Genomic DNA, 23,850 nt, shown 5'->3' with positions numbered 1-23,850 from the left:
TTTGCAGTCCCGTATTCCTGTCCCTTTACAGTCCCGTATTCCTGTCCCTTTACAGTCCCGTATTCCTGTCCCTTATTCCTGTCCCTTTGCAGTCCCGTATTCCTGTCCCTTTGCAGTCCCGTATTCCTGTCCCTTTGCAGTCCCGTATTCCTGTCCCTTTGCAGTCCCGTATTCCTGTCCCTTTGCAGTCCCGTATTCCTGTCCCTTTGCAGTCCCGTATTCCTGTCCCTTGCAGTGCCGTATTCCTGTCCCTTGCAGTGCCGTATTCCTGTCCCGTTTTCCAGTGGAATGAGATGTTTTGGATGACACGATTCCATAAGGATTTAATAACATAACCTCCCCCCCCCCCCCAAGGCCGCTCCCTTCGAGAATGGGTGCTCCTAGTTGTTAAAATCTGGAAGCGGTGAGCCGTGAGAGAGATATTGAGATCAGAGGTCTTGATATCACAAGGGTTTAATGACAAGTTGACCTTGAAAAGCAGCAAAAGGCAAACAATAAGATGAAAAGTTCAAAATGTAACCCTCAAAGCACAAGTTCAATGAAACTCCAAACAAAATGAATCCAACCTGCAAACGATGGCCCCCACGTTGTACCTTGCGATGTGGAGCTTTGAAAGATTTCACTTAACACCTGCAATTTGTTTGTCACCTGTCCGACCAGGGTTAGCATATTTTGACTTTCAAAAAAAAAAAAAAAGGGACACTTTTCTTTTCAAGAGTCTCCTTCAATCGTATCGGCAATCTCGTTTGGTGTGTTCGGGACCTCGCCATTCTTCCAGTCGAAATATTGAATGATTACTGGAACCATTGTGCTTGTCTGAGTCCACATGAGCTTATAAATCAATAATACCTTTATTTTTCCACAGAGACATTCGTACCGGCTCAACAATACCAAGCACTCAGCTTCCCATTCTTCTGGACCACTTCGAAAACGCAGGAATTTTGTCTTTAGTTCTGAAGTGAATTGACACTTTCGTTTTGGCATTGTAATGATCGAGCTCTTGTAGAAAGTCAAACAGGTGTGTACGGTACGGACTCAGGAAACACACTGAATCACAGAGTGAGCACCCACAATGGACTCTCTCTTAGTGGGGCAGATAACAGCAATTTTTGAGAGAAATCGTGCAAATGATGATACAAGCATCAAATTTGGCACATTTGTTCTCCAGGGGATTCTAATCAAATCTGCCTGATTGGCCATTTGAAAATCCAAATTTTTCAAAATTTGAAAAAAAAATTAAAAACTTCAAAAAAGTCAAGATCACGAATCAATGTCGGATGCTGGCTGAGATTGGTGAATGTTTCAGAAACATAATCAAAGACGTTCCAAGTCTGCCATGCAGTTTTCTTCCTTTTACCGCGGAAGGCAGACACGACGTCACATCCAGTGAACGCATGGAAGTATGGGATCCCTCGAGCTTTCTCAGGCCCTATTGCAGAAAATACTTCATGGACTGGAATCCATCGCACCTTGGCTCCTTGGCCAAAGGCAATCCACATGTTCTCAAGACCTCGTTCCTGTCAGGATGGCAGTACAGATATTGCTATTACTGGTACGTCCGTGTCATTGGCCTTAATGATAATGGACTTGCTACCATCCGTCGTTGCATCCCTGGCGTGTACAAATATTCGAGTGTCAGCTTCTTCATGACAACATGGAGACACAGCATCCGGTGACTTCCTTGTGGTGCTAATGGCATCTTCTCCTTTTGTGACAATGACTGTGCTTGTCATCTGTGCTTCACACATCTTTTCCACAAGGAAGTGAAACAGCTCAGTCTTGTTGGTGTCATCTCGAAGAAAGCTTCTCCAGTTACTTGGGGTCTTACTGGTTCCTGTCACTCTTCTTCTGATTCCTTGCCCCCTTTTCGACCTTGCCTCGGACTTCAAACTTGACTTCTTGTACACAAACACTACGTCCACCCTCTCGTACCCGGAATCATAGGATTCCAACTTTGGGATGATGTCTTCTTTTGCATAGTCATCAAATATCTTTGAAGTGCGTGGAGGTAGGGCATTGATAAGTGCTGAGCCATCAATGATGACTGCATCTCCCCTTGGTTCTCTGACTGGGATGTTCACTTGTGCTTCAAGAATTTCAGCCAGCTGTGACTTCAAATTTTTTTGAATTTTTTTTTTATTTTCAAATTTTTCAAAATTTGGATTTTCAAATGGCCAATTGGGCAGATTTGATCAGAAAGCCCTGCAGAACAGAAATACCAAATTTGATGCTTGTATCATAATTTGCACGATTTTTCTACTATCTACTACACTATCTGAGGTTGGATAGGAAGAGGATGCGCGAGTGTCGATGTTCGAACACGTCCATTACGCCGTGACGGTTGCAGTGCAGACTTGTACCAAATTGTCCTGATCCAAACATGATGTAAGCCGCATTTTATCACCGTAAGAAAATGTACAAAAATGATTTAACCATTTAAAGAAGATTAAAAAAAAATTTAATCCCTTTTGAAAATGGAAAAGCAAAACAAAAAAAATAAAAATAAATATTCATAAAAACGCAAAATCCTGGCTATTTCTAGATATCTAAAAATCCCGGTCGTACGGAGATTTCAGGACCGAAAGGGAGGACTTCTCCAGAGAAAACAGGATGTATCCCACACATTACCCACAGCGACTTCACCCATACTGGTGAGTCACACTGCTCAGGGATCATCGATTCCCCTACATCGGGTAATGTTGATCAACCCGCATGATGGCATTTGAAAATAAAGCGCGCCGGAATGAACGAAATACTCCTGGACATTCAAAGTGTCATCATTGAGGTGACTTAAAGAAAACGCACCCAGGTAAAACAAAATGATCAATTAATTTGTACTTTATACACAGGTAAATTAAAACTTCTTGACGGTGACAAAAACAAACTTTCACAAACGCACGTGGTTTGGAAGAGTATTTTTGAATTCTCTGTCACACGTGCTGTAGCAATCAGGAAATACATAAAGCTAATTGTTGGCCTCCACCTTGTACTGACCGCGATACTGCTATGGCGTATTGTGCTCTCGACTCGCCCCAACCACCGGCCTGGTGACCGTCAGGCCCGAGGCACGAGTTACCCCAGTTTAACACACTGCTTCAACTGGAGGGGGAGCACTCGGTAGAGTGCAAAACCTCCGCCGCCAATACTGCTCGGTCACTTAAGTGAACCTGATATCCTATTCATTGTAGGTCAAAACGGATCAGACTCTACTGAACCACGATTGAATAAACTAAACTAGATTGACACGCATGTAGAAATGGCAAAAAAAAAAAATCAAAATTTTTTTGAAATAAAAGTTGCAAAATTTGTTTTTTTTCTCTAAAAAAATTTTTGGGGGTTGGAAATCACTGAAAACAGGTAGAAATGCAAAAAAATATATATATTTTTCAAATAAAATCGAATTTTTTTTGAAAAAAAAGTTGCAAAATTTGTTTTTTTTCTCTAAAAAAATTTTTGGGGGTTGGAAATCACTGAAAACAGGTAGAAATGCAAAAAAAAAAAAAAATTAAATATTTTTCAAATAAAATCGAATTTTTTTTGAAAAAAAAGTTGCAAAATTTTGTTTTTTTTCTCTAACAATTTATTTTTTTTTTTTGGTTGGAAATCACTTAAAACATGTAGAAATGCAAAAACAAAACTTCAAATATTTTTTCAAAATGGCCGCCATAGCGGCCATATTGGACTTTTGATCAAGTCCAAAATCTAATGGTATGATCCTTGGACCATACCTCATCTCCCCACCAAGTTTCGTCGAAATCCGTCCAGGAGTTTTTCCGTAATACTGTTTACAAACAAATAAACAAACAGACAGGGGTGAAAACAGTAACCTCCGTCCATCTTCGATGGCGGAGGTTAACAAAAGCTTTCCTGAACAATAACGAGGAGCAATGTTCCAACACTGTATTGATCTTTGTCCAATCAACCAACACACCTGGATATTTATCATTTTACATTTATGTATTTATCAGTGTTCAGAATCATGGCATGTGAACGGTTTGAGCCAAACAGACCAAGAGGCTTTGATCTATTGTGCCAGTAGCTCATTTTCCTCGAGTTCCCCCTCACGGATCAGCAGGACCTCCATCAAATCAGCAAGCGGCGTTTTCCCAAGAATAAACTTTTCTAGGCGCTGTTCCAAAGGCCAAGGCTGCCGAGAGTGCAAGTCACACAGCCGCACCTTCTGTGGAAGAGAAACAGCAGCATTTATAGAAACAAATGTGATGCAAACACATCCGAGGATCTCACCTGAACTGTGATGCAGGAACATCTCGAGTTTCTTACCTGATGCACTTCAGGCAAACTGAAAATACAAACATGATAATTGCACTTTGATAACAAGAATAAACGTTTCACCTTTGGGCACATCAAAGCCACATTGATAATAGGGATTTGGCTCCCCATCTGACCCAACTTTTGCATATGTAATACGAGCAGGGGCTACCGAGGGTAGGGGAAGAGATACCTGGCACTGCCTGGCTGGATGAGCTTTTCCTGGTGGTGGTTTCGGGATGTGTTGGGCATTGAAAAACTATGAAGTCATTGGCCTCATGGTGGTTAACTTTTACCTGTGGGCCGGCGGCAGCATTGCCTGACCCACATCTCAACATGCACTTTTTCGCAGCCCATGGAGGCCTCAAAATGGATGTCAAGGCCAACGGGTGGTAGCTTAAAACCTTGCACAGATTCTGAAATTGCTACACAAGATTTAGGGCATCTATGTAGGTGCTACGATTCGGCTGTGAAAGAATAACGTACCAATTAACAAAAAAACATTCCAAAATATTTATATAGTAGATGTAGAAGGGTCCTTAAGATCCAGTGAAATACTGCATGAAAGACCACAATGAATAAAAAATGCGATTTTATCCATTAAGAGAACCAACTGCATCTGCATCGCCAAAGATGTCAACGTGTTGATCGAATCAAGAAATAACACCGACTTGCCTGTGCACCCAGCAGATGGTTGTCACTGTGGACTTTTGCCGCAGTGATTACAGAGTCCAAAACCTTCCCAACGGTCCAGTACTTTGAGACAAACGCTGGCAACTGGTCATTCCGCCCATCCAGAGCCACGTGTACATTCAGGTAAAACCGCTCTTCCTGGATCCCACACACACAGGTACAACCGCTCTTCCTGAATCCCACACACTCATACAACTGTATGCCCCGGACCCCATGAACAGGTGCAACCATTCATGTTTGTCAAATTCAACAATATTATTTATGTGTATCCAAATCAGTGTGATGCCAAGCAGCTTGCAAAGCGAAGCAAATGGTTGATTAATAAGCCTGGGTGTTTGTTGGTGGACATGTACACCTGTGGTAGTGGGGGTACACACCTCTGGTGGTGGTGAACACACTTTTACAAGGAAATTATGCACAGGAGGAGGCCATTCGGCCCATCATACTTGCGTCAAACCAATAAGAGATTTTAATAAATCCATCAATTCCCCTTCCCTTCGTGTGCAGCCTTTTTTTGGCTGCTGGTTGCATCATTGGTTAGGGGCACGGATATGCCGCTGATGCAGTGCCCCAATTATCAGTACACTGGTGCTCATTTTGCCGACCTCGGAAGGATGACAGGCTGAGTCAACCTCCTGGTGTTAATTCAGCGGCCAATGGGGCTTGAACTCAGGACCCCAGAATCCCAAGCCACCACCATAACAGGTAAACCAACACCAGGGTTAATGTGATTGTGGACCTGTGATAGTGGACATGGTACCTGTGGAATGGACTTGCTTCCCACAGCTTGCTGCTTTACCCGCATCAGTGCCACCTTAGCAGCCACCTGGGGATTCTGTGCACCGCGCCGGCCCGATTTTGTATCTTTAACCTGGATGATGCTGGACTTCTTTACTCGACCATCTTTTGGAAAATAAGGAAATATAAATAAATAAAAAATTGTGTGTTGATCAATTGATAAAACGTCAGTAATATCGTAGAAACAAACCATTATTACTTTTATTATTAAACATTACTGCAGTGCCATTGACTCCAACTGACCAGGAACAACCACTCCTCCTCTGGGAGTACTCCTGCCAAGTGCCTGGTGTAAATGGACACAGTCATGGTCTGAATGGTGACGATGGCTGACAAGATGAAAGAATAAGAATTAATTGAGTGAAGGCAAAGCAGTAAGGGTTAAATGATTAGGATAACGAACAAGAGAAAGAAAGTAAAATTGTAATCACGCCACTTACCGGAGACACAACTGCTGTTGACAGTGAGTGCAGGTGATACAAATGGCAACCTTCTGGCAACACGACTTCACAGAACAGCTGTAGAGCTCTTTAGGCAGCTCAGCAGAGGAGACATGGAGATTTTTCTCTGACTGAGCAAGGGAGGAGTATGGGTACGGGTGGAGGAGAGAGGGGAGTCTTGGATAGGTTTCGGATAAGGGGAAAAATAGAATTAACAGAGGTCAGGTCTGGTCAGGTATGGGAGCTTGCAGCGCCGGAGCAGCACGTCGCTGCGTCCACTTTCTGCCGATACTCCAGGAGGCATCCCATCTGGCCATCCCCCAGGCAGAGGCCTGGCCCATCTCAATCTCCTCGAGATGCTGATCAACCTGCTGTTACCACGACGCACGTGGTCGGCCCATTGGCCTCCTCCACTCACGAGACTCCCTCGCTGAGAGAATCTGGTGAGCAGGATCAGCATCATGAAAACGAGCCACGTGTCCATACAGCCGTAGCTGACGATCACGGACTGGACAGGTAACAAATTTTTTTTTTATTTTTTTATTTTTTGTATACCTTGGTCGAGGCTCATATGAGAGCGAACACACAACTCACAGCAAGGAGGCATGAGACAAGAGGGGCGGGAGTGGAAGGGACAAAACAGTGGGGAACAGACACATTAGGTGAACTGTGGAAGGGAGAGGGATGGGGATGGGACGGGGAACGTGGCGAAGAGAAGATGGACATTTCAGGGACTTTCAGGAAGGAAAGCAGGAGAAATGAAGGAAGTGGGCTTGGGTGGATTATCGGGGGTAGAAAAGATCGAGGATTTGGATGGGGGAAGATAAGAGGTGGTGGTGAACAGCTGTTTTGAAAGCCTGGAGGGAAGAATGGGAATGAATGAAATGAATGAAATCTCATTTGAGTCTCTCTCAGCAACTGCTCGTTGGACACAAAATCTGACCAGCGATAGCCAAGGATTCTCCGAAGAGATCTGGTACCAAAGGAATTAAGTCTGCGTCTCAGATCCCTGGTCAGAGTCCAAGTTTCAGATTCATCGAGCAAGACTGGAAGCACCAAGGTCCTGAAGACATGGAATTTCGTCCTCCTGCACATGTAACGACAGCACCACACCCCATTATCCAGTGAATGCATGACTCCCCAGGCCCGACCCAGACGTCTATTGACCTCTGGCTCACACCCAGCGGAGACAATGATATCACTGCCAACATAAGCGAATCTCTCCATGACTTCAACATCCTCGCCACAAACAGGTACAGACAAGATAGCAGCATCCAATATGTCATTGAAAGCCTGGATCTTAGTTTAGACCCAGGAAATCCGTAATCCCAGTAGCTCCGACTCTTCATTCAGGACCTCGAGGGCCCCAGAAGGATATCTGGAGTCTCCGCAAAGATGACTGCATCATCTGCGAAATCAAGGTCAGAGATCTTGACATTCCCAAACGATGCACCGCAGCTTCATCTCTCCGACATCCTCCCAATAATTCAGTCCACACAAGCGCTGAAAAGTGTGGGGGCCAGTACAGTACACACCCCTGATTAACTCCAGTAACAACTGGAAATAAGTCAGACATGGAACCACCACACCTCACAGCACTCTCAGTACCAGATTCCAGTTCAGACATCAGATCGATCAGTTTTGGTGGCACCCCACGAAAACTGAGAATCCGAGAAGACTGAGAAGAGAGAGAGAAGGGCATCCTGATTCACTGAATTGAACGCTTTGCAGAGATCAGCATAGGCTGCAAGCAGCCCCCTGCCAAAACTCTCGTCTGCGTTCGGTGAGGACCTGAAGAGCAAGGACATGGTCAATCGTTGACCTCTTTGGTGTAAAGCCTGACTGCTCTGGATGCTGGTGCTCAAGCAGATGGTGACGAACCCAATCAAGGATTATCCGAGCAAAGGCCTTGCCCGCCAAGCACCGAGAGCAGCGTCACCCTCGGTAGTTGTTACAGTCCTGGCGATCACCTTTACCTTCCCAAGAGGATTGGCCCATTTTAACATTTCAATCCGAACCCGTGGCTCATGATGCTGGGAACGCTGGATTCAAATCCCATGTACTCAGTGTGTTTGTCATCCTGGTGTTGGCTTAGTGGTTAGGGTGGCCGCTTGGGATCCGAGGGTACTGAGTTCAAGCCCCGTTGGCCGCTGAATTAAAATACACCAGGAGGTTGACTCAGCCTGTCATCTTTCCAAGGTCGGCAAAATGAGTACCAGTGCACTGGTAAGGGGGACACTGCATCAGCGGCAGAGCCACGTCCCAACCAATGATGCAACCAGCAGCCATAGGCTGCACTCGATAGAGAGAGAGTGTGTTTGTCCATTGTCTACGAATGTCCTTGTAATTCATGCAGGAGTATACTCATGCTCCCTCTTTAACGGTACTAATTGTTCTCATTTTCTTGCGAGGTCGGCAAGGGAAAGTTTATGGCCCTCATCTTTCATGAACTGGCTCACCTGGTCTGACATTTAACTGAAAGCGATTTGAGCAGGAATCTGTAATTCGATCAAGATGCCGGTGACAACTCATCTACTCTTCATCGAAGGACACCTTAGCATCTTTAGCGTGCACCAACTAATGCTGACGGATGGGATGCCTGGCTGAACGTCTATATGAGCGACGGCACACTTTGTGATCAAATGCATGTCCAGCAAAGAACTGATACAACAGTTTACAATCAGTTCGGGAATCCAACTCAGGTAACAACTCAAAGGTAAGTGCGCTACCTCTGCACCACCCAGTCATCTACTTGCGCCATCATCCTGCCCGTGACGTTCAAGTCCTCCATGAGCTTCATATCAAGGGTCGGAGTCGGACACAAAGTCAAGGTCACACAAAGAAAACGGCAATGTGAGATACGTGTCGTGAAAGCATGGCGTAGCGTAACAATTCCAATACAACACAATAAGATAACATCACCACACAAGTTTATTAGGTGGTATTGGAATGACCGAGGGTGCCGAGAGACGGGGGAAGTAATGCAGAGGGGTGTTTATAGGACGTTGTTGACAACTGAGCGCGTGGCTGACATCACAACAGATTGAGAATGAGAGAAATTCAAAAACCGAGCAAAATATGAAGACTTCAATGAGGTAAAGCATTGGAAAGAGCTGCAATGAATCGGAAGTACGGACAAAGGCCATTTTGTCCATTCTGCCTGTGCCGTGACTCAGAGGGATCATCTATAGTGAAGGAGTGGGACTGTGCTGCCTTCAGGGAAAGGTGAACAAAGGGGTACATCGAGGGTGAACGTAGAGGGAAATGAGAAGTGTAAAATCAAACACGTGTTAAAGCATTCGCTATTAATTACCCCAGGCTCGAAGGAAGGTACATTTTGTACTTTTGATTTATGTGACATCCACTGGATTCGGATATCCAAATAATATGGCTCATCTTGTCCACCACTTTCATTCGCCTTCTCGTAATCCATCGTTGTCAATTTGATTGTCGAAGACAGCAAACCATTGTGGTCAATGTCATGGAAACGGCTGTTTAAGTCATATACCATGCAGACATCCTCAAAGGGCAAGAACATGAAAAGGCAACGGGTCGACCAATTACCCAAATGAACCTGAGTGAAGTGATTTGATTGGTCACTGAGGAGAACCTCAGAAATTCCCTTTTAAACCCCAAGTGGTCTATATTGTTGCGATATTTTGTCCCATCAAATAGAATGAGGAACAAAACAACCGGTGTAAATCTACAACTTGTAGAGCACCGTGTCCACCTTCAGAGTATTCCATCTTCGACATATCTATGATACCAGCAAATCACACCTGTTGATTCACTGACAGGAATACGAAGAGAGGAGGGGACAGAGACAGGGAGAGAGGGATAGGAGGGGGGAGGGGAGAAGGAGGATGGGGGAGGGGAGAGTGAGGAATGGGGGAGAGGAGAGTGAGGAATGGGGGAGAGCGATGAGAGGTGAGGGGGGAGGAGAGCGATGAAGGGGGGGGGAGGGAGAGTGTCACTTCACCACACGTAACTATACACTCTGGGAGGTAGGGGGTGGAAGCGAAAAGGATGGGGGAGCAAGGAGGGATACTTGGGGAGAGGAAGGGAGTGTTCTAGACTTGCATTTGGGAGTGGGACTTGAGGGGAAGTGAGGGGGATGGTTCCGTCTGCTGACATTAGTACCGGATTGAATGAAATTGGGTACATTAATATTGTTGCGTCACTGTCAAACAGCACATACCATTCTTAAAGAGATTATAACATCGGCTTCCCTTGAGGCATGCAACTCGAACTGCAGCTGCCACCCTGTTTACCTGTTCTGGAACTGGATCTCTCTGAGGGAGTCACAAATCCACATTATAATCACAACCACTTGGAGTGCCAAAGAACGTGCCAACCAGACAAACTAACACCCCTCCAGCAGCCGGACCCCCCTGTCTAGCCAACCAAGCAGTCCAAACTTACTGAAAATCCCTGTCGTGAAAGGACCTGAAAGTCCCTGTCGTGTAAGGACCTGAAAGTCCCTGTCGTGTCCATCTTGTTTACCCTGTGTAGCCCACCCCATCTCTCTCCCTTCCACAGATCTCATGTCTCTGTTCCTCACTGTTTTGTCCTTCCCACTCCCGCTACTCTTGTCTCATACCCCCCTTGCTGTGTGTTGTGTGTTAGGTCTCATACGAGCCTCGACAAGGTATACAAAAAAAAGGAAGCCTAATTCAAGGAAATGTCATGAAATAAAAGTTTTAGAAAATGGTCAATTTAGTGGGGGTTGAGCTATTCAGATATTGAAAATATTGAATACTTTGGGCGAATTCCTGGGGAAAAAGGAAATTGAAGAGAAAATTTATTTTGGGAAAATATATTGTTCCCCACAAAAATTAAATTGCAATTCAAACAAGTGCATCACAATGCCAAGGGAACGAGCCAAAAGCAGCTAAACAAGAAAAAGATTGGATTCCACTCATCAGAATGCAATACAGTGAGTCAACATGAGATTGCCCGGAGGGTGGGTACTCTGCTGGTATTGCCAATGTTGCAGTATTCCCAGTCCTTCATACCTTGAAAAAAACAAAACTTTGGAAAACCCACCTGCCCTGTCGGATTTCCGTGCAAGTTTCTTTTATTTTAACGAATACAAACTCAAGTATGACACTTTTGAGCGTTACTCCATCGGAAAATATGATTCACAGTGCGGTACAAAATATACTAAAAAAAAAAAAGACTCGTTTCATGATGCATTGCCCATCGCAAAACCTCCGCAAATGCTGCACTTGTTCCCAAGTAATGTGATCGAAACCGCAAATGGTTATGAGAGCGCGAATCTCTTCGACGAGCAAAGAAGACGCGTCTGTTAAGTCAACGATGCAGGATAGCTGTACTTTGCTACCTGCCCCCCACATGAGTAATCCACAGTATAGAGTAAGCATGCATTCATTACCAACTACGTTATGGCTTGAACCGTCGGGGATACGTGGTTCAGATACGACAAGCATGTCAAGGATACATCTCAGCATCGAACCCTCGCCCACGCAGCACTATCCATAATCAAATCCTCGTGTTCTTTTGTTATAGTTTAACTAATGCATATTTTGCCATTCTCGTACTATTACTATTACCGTTATCTTGTATTCATAAAGCATTCAGATCATGTGCCATGCTCGATACAGATCGTCGGTTGTACCGAAGCAGTTTATTGGCTCGAGTCACAATCCAGGATGGGTCGCCACTCCGATGCAGGAAGTCAGGGCAGGAATTGGTAATTTATTTGGGGGTGTCGACGATACCTCAACTACTCTTCACGACGGACACCGTGGGATCTTCAACGTCCACCAACTAATGCTGGCACACGGGGCGCTCAGTTTGACATCCGTCCGAGGGACGACGCACACATTGATGAATCACCCTGTCTGTGAAACACCAGGATGACATTTTATAGTCTGGGCCGGATTCAAACCCAGGCCAGACAGCTTAGAGGCGAGTGTGTGTAATAAAGCATTGCAACATTATTTTCAAATTATTGCAGCCAGATGACTGATTGCTTTTCAAAAACATTTGCTTTGTCTTATCTTTGTGCTTACATCTAACACAACTCCTCTAAATAAAACTTTTTTTTTCTTTCAGGATCTTAGGCTCGTTGTGGAGCTGCCACACAACCATCTCACACACATGGACATACAGAAGAATACACGAGACACAACACAGGACTGTTAGATGAGACACAAATATAGCCACAGAGCTTGGGGCAAGTGCTGTCACTTCCTGGGGGCACTCTGGATACCAGTGATGGCACACAACAATGGCGCCGCCTTTCTCACCACACTCAGCGGGGCATTTCCAAAAGAGGAATTTCCTCCTCCCCATGGATGCCAACCTATGGTTGTGTATGCATGCTTTTATCTTTTTAAATGCTGAGCATTGAGCAAGTGAGCAGCAAGTACTTACTTTTTTAAAGTCTTTGGTATGACTTGGCCTGGGTTTGAACCAGACCTTCCAGACTCGGAGTGGACACATGAACCATACACCACCGAGTCTGATGAACCTGATGATAAAACCTCTGATTCCCATAACCCAGAAGGTTCTGATCCATCATTTAGCTTAAACCAAGGATACACAGTCTATCAACAGTAAGCACACTGAGTATGGGTCACCTGGGCATATCGGGAATGGTACACACATCTTTGCGGTCGCATTTGCAGTAAACAGGTGCAGGTGGTGCGTGTTCAGGGTGTTGTGAGGTCGGAGCGCGTTTGCAAATTATCATGCAAAGCAAGTGATGACAAGCCGTCGGAATGACCTTGTACGAACCTCTGCGCAGCCATGATCATCCTTTTTCCGATGTGCAAGACTAGAGGAAAGATGACACACGTGGGGATTAATCACACTTGCGATCAGGAACTCGAGTTTGTGACATTAATGGAATGTGAAGGATTTACTTAGAATCTCGACGGAGTGAGTTTATGCAGCAGCTGAGCCTGGAGAAGTAGGGGTATTAAGGGAGGGGAACTGAATGTATGATGACCTCGAAATTTCTCATCAATGATTAATAAAACCTAAGGTAAGCAGAATTGGAAAATCATATCTGGAGCAAAAAGGCAAATAGTCATGACCGCCACCACAGAAGTTGGATGGGGTTATGTTTTCACCAATGTCTGTTTGTCTGTCTGCAAGCAAGACATCGCAAAACGTTATGGACGGATTTGGGTGAAAGTTTGGGGACAGGATGAGGAGGTGACAGGAACAAGCCGATTAGATTTTAGTTGAGGTCCGGCTACAGATCCGGCCTATCAGTGAGATCCAAAATGTAAACTGATCAGCATGGCAGAGGTATGCGATCTAGCGAGTGCTGTTGTAGTTATACATATGCAAACCATTACCTGCAGAGAATTCCAAGCACATTTTAAATCCTTTACCAAGCAGATCACCATCCGGAATCTCCTCCACAATAATTAGGATGTGAATCATAATTAGAATACATCACTGAGGACTTTTTACAATCATTCATTCTCGTCATCCCATATCACGCACGCACGCAAGCACGCACACACACACTTGTTTTTTTCTCCTCCTCTTATTCCTTTTATAATGGGTAAGGACCGATGGCACCAAGCTTCTGCCCTGCCTTGACGACAATGCTTTACCTCCCTCTGTCCTCTGCCAACTGGCTCCACTCTCCAATCACCCCCACCTTATGGATATCCCTCCTCACACACAATCCTCCCATCTCAACTGCGGTCTACCTCTTTTCCTCCTACCTTGCTCCCTCAACCTATCCGCTCTCTTCCTCATTCTCCCTTCTCTCATCCACACCAAGTGTCCAGCCCACCTCAGCCGGCATTTCACAAATCTCCCGATCAAAAACTCATCTGCACACCAATCTCCTCCTTCAATTTATCCATCCTCCTTCTATCCACCCTCTTCACTCCTGCAATCCTCCTGACCTGCAGCCTTCTCGCAAACCTGCAGCCTCTGTTATAGTCTCTCTGTCAGTGCCACCATTTCCAGAATGTAAAGGTAGGCCGGCATTACACGTGACATGAGAACCTTCCCTTTCAATTTTCTTGATATCTTTCTGTCTGCTGTCACTCCCTCCACACATTCACACCCACCTGAATCCTCCTCCGCACCTCTGCCTCGAACTTACCATCCCCAGTCACTGCTACCCTCCCCCACTCTCCCACCCTACCCAGATACTCAAACCTATTTCCCTGCCTGATCTCCTTCCCCTCTAACCTGATATTCATTTATTTTCTCTGCTGCCTGACCTCAGTCTTCTCAATACTCATCTTCAGCCCATACTTCTCAAATGCCTCATTCCACTCCCCCAGTACTTCCTGCATCTCCCACTCACTCAACACCACAACAGCCAGATCTTCTGCATTTAAGATCCTCCCCATGTTACCCCTCAAACTCAGCATCCTGCTTAACAGTTCTATCATCATGATAAATATAAATTGGTAGAAAGAGCTTCCCTGCCTCAAACCGATGTTCACGCTGAACTCATCAGACATCCGAGGCCCAACCAAAACTCTTAACTTTGTTCCCTTGTACATCCCTTCCACAAACCTGACTTCTGCTTCTGGCACTCCCATACATCTCAGTGTCACCATCACCATCTCTCTCAGGACAGTGTCATAGGCCTTCTCTAAGTCCACAAATCCCAATGCCATCTCACCTTGCACCTCAAACCTCTTCTTCACCAGCTGTCTCAGCAAGAACATCCCATCCATTGTCCCTCTACCCTTTCTAAACCCCTGCTGCTCTTCTCCGATCTCCAAATCCACACACTTCTTCATCTTCCCATCCAGAATCCTCTCCAACACCTTCATTACATGACTGAGGAACGTAATGCCCCTGTACTTCCCCGGATTTTGAACATCGCCCTTCCCCTTCCATGTCGGCACAATTAACCGTGCCCCACTCCTCTGGAAATGAACCCTCTCTCATACATACATCCAACAGCCTCTTCGGCTGACTGACTCAGACTTCTTCCGCTGCAATTATCATATCTGTACACACCTCATCAATGCCTGGCACTCTTCCCTTCTTCATCATCTTCAATGCCATCCGTACCTCCTCCTCTGTAATCTCCACCAAATCGACTTTCCCCTCCACATAACACGGTAGCTCCAGCTTTCCGTTGCTTCCTTCCCGGTTCAACAGCTCTTTGAAATACCCTCCCACACCTTCAATACTGCCCCCCTCTCTGTCACTAGCCTCCCACCACCATCCTTAATCACCCCCCCCCCACCTCCCCTTCATTTCCTTACAATCTTCATCCATATCATTCCTCGCCTTATCCACAGCTCTCCTTGCTGCTGTTCATTCAAAATGATTCTTAAAGTATACGGAAGGTGGCACAAACTTGGTGGAACAAAGCAACTCTCAGAATACAAGGTATTCGCATCAACTTCCCCTCGTAGCAGTTTTACGCTTCCATTACAGACAATTCATTGCAGCTCCAGAACACCTCAAATCCAGTTCTCAAATGAGAGATACAGAAGTGAGCAGGTGTGTAACGTGTGTTGTAAGTGAATATGTGCGTAACTCTCACCAGAATACATGGCCACAGTAATCACATGTGAAAGGCAGAAAATCTGAAACAGATGAACAACGTATGAGGCAATGATAAAAATAGGACCACCTGTCCTGAAGCTTGGATAAATAGTTTCTGAGAAGAGCAAATACCTATTTTGCGGGGTCAAAACCCACCCGTAGACACCCTTGATGAGCACAGATTTTCATGCGGGCGATATACTTTGGTACATCATGGGTGATGAAAGTTGTGATCAACTTTCATCAAAATCAAATCTGTAGTTTCGGAGAAAAGAACAAATAGCTATTTTGGGGGGTCAAACCCTCCCCCATAGACCACCTTAATGAGCACAGATTTTGATGCAGTCGATAAACTTTGGTATAACACTTGTGATAAAGGTTGTTGTCAAGTTTCATCAAAATAATGCATGTAGTTTTGGAGAAAAGTGCAATTACCTATTTTGGGGGGTTATAAAAAAAAATCCACATTGACCACATTAATGAGCGCAGATTTTGATGCGGTCAATAAACCTTCGTAAGGCATCAGATGTGAAGCTTGTGGCCAAGTTTCATCAAAAGCATGCGTTTGGTTCAAGCAATAATAAATGAAGCGTTTACGAACTGACTGATGACTCACTGACCTATGGACACCGCTCGATCGCATCTCACCTGACAAAAGTCCAGGTGAGATCAAAATCATTGGATATTTTAAATACAGTACATCAAAAACTAAATAGGGCTTCTTTCATTGGATAAGCCACACTTCGGCTTCCAAAATCAAATAAAACTAGAAGGGCACTTGGTGGAGCGCGTACCTCCACCACACAATGCATGGTCCACAAGAACATATCAGGCCAATTACATTATTTAAATATCATGCTATACAGAACTTTATCGTTTTTGACCGTCTTTCAATGGTAAGAATCACTATCAAAATTAACAGATCCGGATCCGGATTCAGATCTTCAACAAAATTGTATCAATTCGTCCTTGCCACACACCCAATGTGTCCACCAAGTTTCATCTGAATCAGTGCACAACTTTTTGAGATATCGTGCTATTGTTACGAATTTGGAAGCTTACTGCACACAACAGCCAGGTCCGAAAGATCAGTTGTATCGGTAAGTATGTGTTTCTAGGTAGGGTCCCGTCCTATGTTTAATGGGTGATTAAGTGTACGTGCGCTGCGCAGTTATTTTCTTAGCTCTAGAATTTATATCCACAACAAGGACAAATGTGTCCAAGAGCCACGTCCAAAAGGCAATAACAACAACAACTTCCGATACTTCGCCACGTGCCTTGATAGAGCCAATAGTGAGACCCATCATGGAGGCTCCTGTTCATGATGAGAAAATCGTGTACAGTAAGTCCTCGCTTTTCGCAAGGGTTGCGTTCCTGGAAAACCTTATGATAAGCGAAACTGTGTTAAACAAAACATATTTTCCCATAGAAACCAATGTGTTAAAGGGGGGATGTGTTTTTGGCTCGGAATTTTTTGGACATAAACACAAATAAACAAAACACACTCCTCGAGTCGTGGAGACTTACCCCGAGGCTGGAGGAACGGAGTTGATTGCGGTGGACAAGTCACACTTGCGGAGTGGCAGAATCGTCCCCCTCTTCACTTGACACTGTGCTGTCACTTTCTTCACCAGCAGGAACGGTCTCTTGGCAGCTGGTTGAAGGAGCATCCTGGATGGTGGATGGAGTTGGTGCTGCATCTTTTGGCTTGAAAAATGCATGGAGAGTGGGCTGGATGGCTTTCTTTTTCTTTGCTGCATAACATTCCTTGTAGCAACAAAGGGCATCATAAACAACACAGCTAAAATCAGTGCTCCTTTCAAGATTTGGATCTTGCTCGATAACAAATTCTGTGGCACTTTCAAACGAGCTGAGGATTTGGCTGAGGTTTTTCATGGTGAGATGCTCGGATGAAGGTGTCACAGCATCTTCTTCTTCCTCAAGAGCCCACTGCTGTTCCAACTCCATAAGATCTTCATTGCTTAAGGGTTCTGCATGAGACTCCAGTAAGTCATCCACGTCATCTTCGTCAACCTCTTCAAAACCAGCCTCCTGCGCCATGTCTACAATTTGACTTGTAATCAACGGAACATCAGCAAACCCCGTGAAATTGTGGACACACTCGGGCCACACTTTCTTTCACACAGCGTTCATTGTGGAGGCACTCACCTCCGCCCATGAATCCTCAATGTTTTCCAAAGCCATTTTTATGTTGTATGTTCGCCAAAACTCCTTGATTGATAGCTTGTCCTTATCAGTTTTTTTGATAAGCTGCAGCATGGTATGCTTAACATAATAGGCTTTAAAAGCAGCAATAACTCCCTGATCCATAGGCTGTAAAAGTGAGGTAGTATTTGGTGGTAAAAATACTACCTGCACGTTTTCACACCAGTCTTCCATTTGCTGAGGATGGGCAGGAGCATTGTCTACAAGCAGCAAAGATTTGTTGTCAATGTTGTTCTCCTTGGAGATACTTCTCAACATGATTGGAGAAGTAATTGATCACGTAATCGTGGGTCAATGCCCTAACAAACGACGCGCTTTTTCTCGTATCACAGCAAGAGATAAAGGCATGCGACGTTTAGTTTGATCTTCTATCCACACACATAATAAACGCTTCATGTTGTGCATGGCACCATCTCTCATTCTCGTTAGTGTCGTTGCACTCGAACTGGTCACAATCTGTGATATTTTCTTTATCTTTGCCGGACTTTGAACGATCGAATGTACAGTCGATGCAGCGATTGCATGCGCGCAGCCGATTTCCGTTGTCCCTTCACCTCGTTCATGTCTTTTAATTATATCCAATTTCACCTTCAATGTGACAGCCTTTCGTTGTTGCTTGAAACGAGGTGTGCTCGGCAAAAGACTTGCGGGTCGCTTGGGATTCATACTGGAAGGTATGCAGGCGAGCATGAAGATAATACGTACAGTACAGCATACAGTACATGCGCAGTAAAGTGAAAGTGTGTTTATGCGCATCCTGTGTGATTGTTGTTTTTTGCAGGCAGTTTGAAACTTTTTTTTGCGTTTTTCCTTGCAATGACATTACGATAGGCATAAAATGTTTGCGATAATTGAAAAATTGGTCATTAAAACTAAATTACGAAAAATAGAAACTACGATATGCGAACTTCCGGTTAGCGAGGACTTACTGTATTTACGAAATTACAACACATTAAATGGAATAATCTTTAAATAGTAACGTGAACTTTTCGAAACTTTAAAGCAAATGTCCAAATATATTTAAAAGTTCATGATAGATACTCTCAAAAGGCACCCTCAATGCGAGGATGTGTACAGGTGTTTAGTATTTAAGGAGATCTGGATCCAGTATATAAAAGAGCCGAGTCCTAAAGTTCTTGTCTTCACCAGAAGAAGAAGAAGAAGAAGAAGAACAAGAAGAAGAAGAACAATGCGGAGCTCTCTTAGAGCCAGCGTTCGCTACGCGAGACGCGGCTAAAAATAACACTATGGGCCATTCCCAATACGAAGGCGTGTCAAACACGCGTGTGGGCGGAGTTCCCTCGGTCACCGAAGTTCTGACTCCACGCTTCGGCCAATCGGAAGGGTGCGAGCACGTTTCCACCTGTCAGCCAATGGGCGCAGAGCGAGCTCCAAGAGAAGCAGTCTCTTTGGGGGGGGGGCGGGGGATCGAGACGCCCCGACACGCCCTCCGACCAATCACGGGGAGACGACAGATTTCCCCTGGCAAATGAGGGGTGCGGTAACGTGAGACACGTCCCCCCCCCCCCCGCCGTCCCTGGAGGGAGAAGGAATAGACGGGACGGCGCGGTCATATCGTGGCTGGTCTCATCCTGTCGCTGGGCTCGTCTCATCTTGTCGCTTGGCTGGTCTCATCTTGTCGCTGTGCTGGCCTCATCTTGTCGCGACGCTGGTCTCGTCTTGTCGCTGTGCTGGTCTCGTCGCAGTGATCCCTCACCTCATCATTATTCGAGCTGGCTGGCGTCCGTGGCTGAATCCTTGGTCCCTCGGTGCCTGGTATATCGGCGCAGGTTTGAGTCCTGCCACTGAACAAGATCAACGTTACCGCACGAGGCGGGCAGGTGCAAGAACAGGCTCTTCCCTCAACTCGTCTTCCCTCCCGAGTTGAAGGGCACAATAAAGTGAAACCGGGCCCATTTCGTGTGTGTGTGTGTGTGTGTGTGTGTGTGTGTGTGTGTGTGTGTGTGTGTGTGTGTGTGTGTGTGTGTGTGTGTGTGTGTGTGTGTGTGTGTGTGTGTGTGTGTGTGTGTGTGTGTGTGTGTGTGTGTGTGTGTGTGTGTGTGTGTGTGTGTGTGTGTGTGGCGCCAGTCCGATAAGTAGACATTGCTTAAGTATCTCGCCCTTGTACATTGACTGCATATTCGTGATAACTCTGCTCTGTGTTCCCCTCCCCGATTATTGTTGTAAATAAATTCCCTCTTATTGAATGTACCAGCTCGTTCTTTGTCATTTCTGCCATTGGTTTGCCATGGTGCGTAATGGGGATAAGGAAAGCCGTTGCCGTAGTTGTGCATTTGGACCGACGGGCCTCGGTAACTATCCGCTCGGGTTACGCACGGTAATGGCTCGTTCCGCTCGAGGCCTGCAGAGGGTGTGAATTCCCCGGTAAGCTTTGCCGCGTGGGTACTTAGGTATTTTGAAGTCAGCAATTAACCCTACTCCACGCGGTCGAATTATTGGCAATTCATGGTCCTGTAAGGGACCAGTACCTTCGGACTTATCCGAGGGTCACAACCTAAATTCCAGTGGAGCCGACTCTACTGCTCCCCATAGCGGTCATGCTCGCCACCGAGACCCAGCCCCACAACACTATTTATCATATTTGGACCTATCTCTCAATGGTTCCCATTGTGTGCTGCCTTTTTGATTGTTGGTTGCATCATTGGTTAGGGGTGCAGCGATGCCGCTGATGCAGCGCCCCTATTACCAGTATACTGGTGCTCATTTTGCCGACCTCGGAAGGATGACAGGTTGAGTCAACCCCTGGTGTCAATTCAGTGGCCAGCGGGGCTCGAACTCAGGACCCCAGGATCCCAAGCCACCACCCTAACTGCAAAGCCAAAACCAGGCTATCTCTCAATGGTGAAGAATCACTTTTTAAAAATTCCAGTAGTCTGATCCGTATCTTCACCAAAATCGAATCAGTTCGTTCTTGTCACACATCAAACCCGTCCACAACTTTTTGAGATATCCCATACACAAACAGACAGACAGAGAGAAAGGGGTGAAAACATAACCTCCTTCACCTTCGGTGGTAGAGGTAATAATTCTCGTATGCAGATATGGATTCTGATCTTCACCAAAATTGAATCAATTCTTCCTTGTGGCACTCCAAACCTGTCCACAAGTTGTGTGAATCCACCCATAACCTTTTGAGAGATGTATATATATATATATATATATATATATATATATATATATATATATATATATATATATATATATATATATATATATATATATATATATATATATATATATATATATATATATATATATGTATATGTATACAGTTTTTGGAACCATCTCTTAATGGTGAAGAATCACCTGAAAAATTCTCGAATCCGGATCCGGAATCAGATCTTCACCAAAATCCAAACAATTCGTCCTTGTCACACACCCAACCTGTTCGCCAAGTTCCATCCGAATCCGTCCTCAACTTTTTGAGATATCAATCAATATCATTTTAACCCCCATCTATCAAAGGTAAAGAATCAGTTAAAAATTAAATAACTCTCGTATCCAGATGTGGATTCGGATCTTCACCAAAATTAAGCGTTGCTGTCCTTGGCCGGTCACATAGACACACACAAAATTTCAGAACGATTGTTTGAAAACTGTGGCCAAAAAATCGTGTGACAAACAGACAAACGGACAAACAAACAGCCAAACATACTCGACAAAAAACCAGTGTTTTCACCAATTAACAACAAGACAAACAAACAAGCAGACAGAAAGGGGTGAAACCATAACCTCCTTTACCTTCGGTGGATGAAGTAATAATAGTTTATGAACAAACTCGAAACTGTCATCCTGGTGTTTCACAGGCAGCGGTGATTCATCAACGTGTGTGGGTCGTCCTCATGGACGATAAACTGGGTATCACCGTTTGCTAGCACTGTTGGTGTACGTTAAAGATCGCATGCTGTCCTTCATGAAGAGTCGGTGAGCTCTCGCCGGCACCCTGAACAAATTACAAAATTCCTGCCCTCACCTTAATCGAACGTCAGGGCCTGGCCAGCCTGTTCGTGAAAGACTTGGGCTAAGCCTCACCCGGTCACAAGAACGTGGAAAGTGTCCGATTAAGACGAAGAAGTTTAAGGCCAACAACAACAACAACAACAATCTTCAAAACCAGATCCTGGTATGCTGAACAGGTTACTCTGTGTGTGCCACTGATCGGGGTGAGGAGATGATGAAGAGAAAATGGAAACAAAAAAAATAAAAATAAAAAAACAGGAAGTAAAAGCTTGTGAAAATAAAATGTCACACTTTCCACCTCGGAAACATCACACTTTCCACCTCGGAAGCGTCACACTTTTCACCTCAAAAACGTCACACTTTCACCTCAGAAACATCACACTTTTCACCTCAAAAACGTCACACTTTCACCTCAGAAACATCACACTTTTCACCTCAGAAACGTCACACTTCACCTCAGAAACGTCACACTTTTCACCTCGGAAACGTCACACTTTTCACCTCGGAAACGTCACACTTTCCACCTCAGAAGCATCACACTTTCCACCTCAGAAGCATCACACTTTTCACCTCAGAAACGTCACACTTTTCACCTCAGAAACGTCACACTTTTCACCTCAGAAACGTCACACTTTCCACCTCGGAAGCGTCACACTTTTCACCTCAAAAACGTCACACTTTCACCTCAGAAACATCACACTTTTCACCTCAAAAACGTCACACTTCACCTCAGAAACGTCACACTTTTCACCTCGGAAACGTCACACTTTTCACCTCGGAAACGTCACACTTTTCACCTCGGAAGAGTCACACTTTTCACCTCGGAAGCGTCACACTTTTCACCTCGGAAGCGTCACACTTTTCACCTCGGAAGCGTCACACTTTTCACCTCGGAAACGTCACACTTTTCACCTCGGAAACGTCACACTTTCCACCTCGGAAACGTCACACTTTCCACCTCGGAAACGTCACACTTTCCACCTCGGAAACGTCACACTTTCCACCTCGGAAACGTCACACTTTCCACCTCGGAAACATCACACTTTCCACCTCGGAAGCGTCACACTTTTCACCTCAAAAACGTCACACTTTTCAGCTCAGAAACGTCACACTTTCCACCTCAGAAGCATCACACTTTTCACCTCAGAAACGTCACACTTTTCACCTCAGAAACGTCACACTTTTCACCTCGGAAACGTCACACTTTTCACCTCGGAAACGTCACACTTTCCACCTCGGAAACGTCACACTTTCCACCTCGGAAACGTCACACTTTCCACCTCGGAAACATCACACTTTCCACCTCGGAAACGTCACACTTTCCACCTCGGAAGCGTCACACTTTTCACCTCAGAAACATCACACTTTTCACCTCAGAAACGTCACACTTCACCTCAGAAACGTCACACTTTTCACCTCGGAAACGTCACATTTTTCACCTCAGAAACGTCACACTTTCCACCTCAGAAACGTCACACTTGAACTCGAACACATTCTATTCATGGCCCGACATTCAAACCCACCAAGCTGTTTACAGCTCGACAAGCTGCACTGCCGTCCTACGTCCAGTTCGCTCATTCTCCGCCGCCACGACCTCCTCTATTCTGGTTCATACATCGTTCTGTTAAATTTGTTGGAGGGTGTAAAGAACCACAGAAATCACACGCAGCATAAGCATCGAAACAAAACGTCAAACCCGGAAGTGATATTAAACTGAGTAACCAGTTGTTCTTTTTTTTCATAATACACCGCAAAATAAGCCCACGAGCCCTGCGGTTGTATCACAACGTCAATAATTGCCATATTTCGCCCTTCCTTCATAAATAACTACCTTTCATACATGACGTACGGGGTAGGGCAAATAAACTCCAGGAAGAGAACATGAAGGTACCGACACAATGGCCTGTCCTTTTCGAAGCATTCACTGGGAGTG

General features: G+C 45.1%; 1 protein-coding gene across 5 annotated transcripts; it reads right to left on the bottom strand.

The window, feature by feature from the left end:
• Positions 1 to 435: 435 nt before the first annotated feature.
• ZFAND1 (zinc finger AN1-type containing 1) lies at positions 436 to 23,648 on the bottom strand. Of its 5 annotated transcripts, XM_085889918.1 has the most exons (9): positions 23,441 to 23,648; positions 15,709 to 15,751; positions 12,963 to 13,002; positions 6,201 to 6,331; positions 6,004 to 6,089; positions 5,723 to 5,865; positions 4,945 to 5,100; positions 4,282 to 4,300; positions 4,044 to 4,180 (listed from the first exon to the last, which is right to left on the bottom strand). In XM_085889918.1, exons 1-8 carry the CDS (start codon positions 23,493 to 23,495, stop codon positions 4,292 to 4,294), a joined length of 663 nt encoding a protein of 220 aa, XP_085746044.1. In that variant the 5' UTR covers positions 23,496 to 23,648; the 3' UTR covers positions 4,044 to 4,180; positions 4,282 to 4,291. The 5 variants fall into 5 exon arrangements, with proteins under 5 accessions (XP_085746043.1, XP_085746039.1, XP_085746040.1 ...); XM_085889917.1 differs by having other exon boundaries at positions 436 to 4,300; XM_085889913.1 differs by lacking the exon at positions 4,282 to 4,300 and having other exon boundaries at positions 436 to 4,180.
• Positions 23,649 to 23,850: the final 202 nt, after the last annotated feature.

Source organism: Eptatretus burgeri, chromosome 7, assembly GCF_056783735.1.
Source record: "Eptatretus burgeri isolate ZD-2024b chromosome 7, Ebu_testis_v1, whole genome shotgun sequence".
NCBI classification, from domain to species: Eukaryota; Metazoa; Chordata; class Myxini; order Myxiniformes; family Myxinidae; genus Eptatretus; species Eptatretus burgeri.
This window is presented reverse-complemented; position numbering and strand designations above follow the sequence as displayed.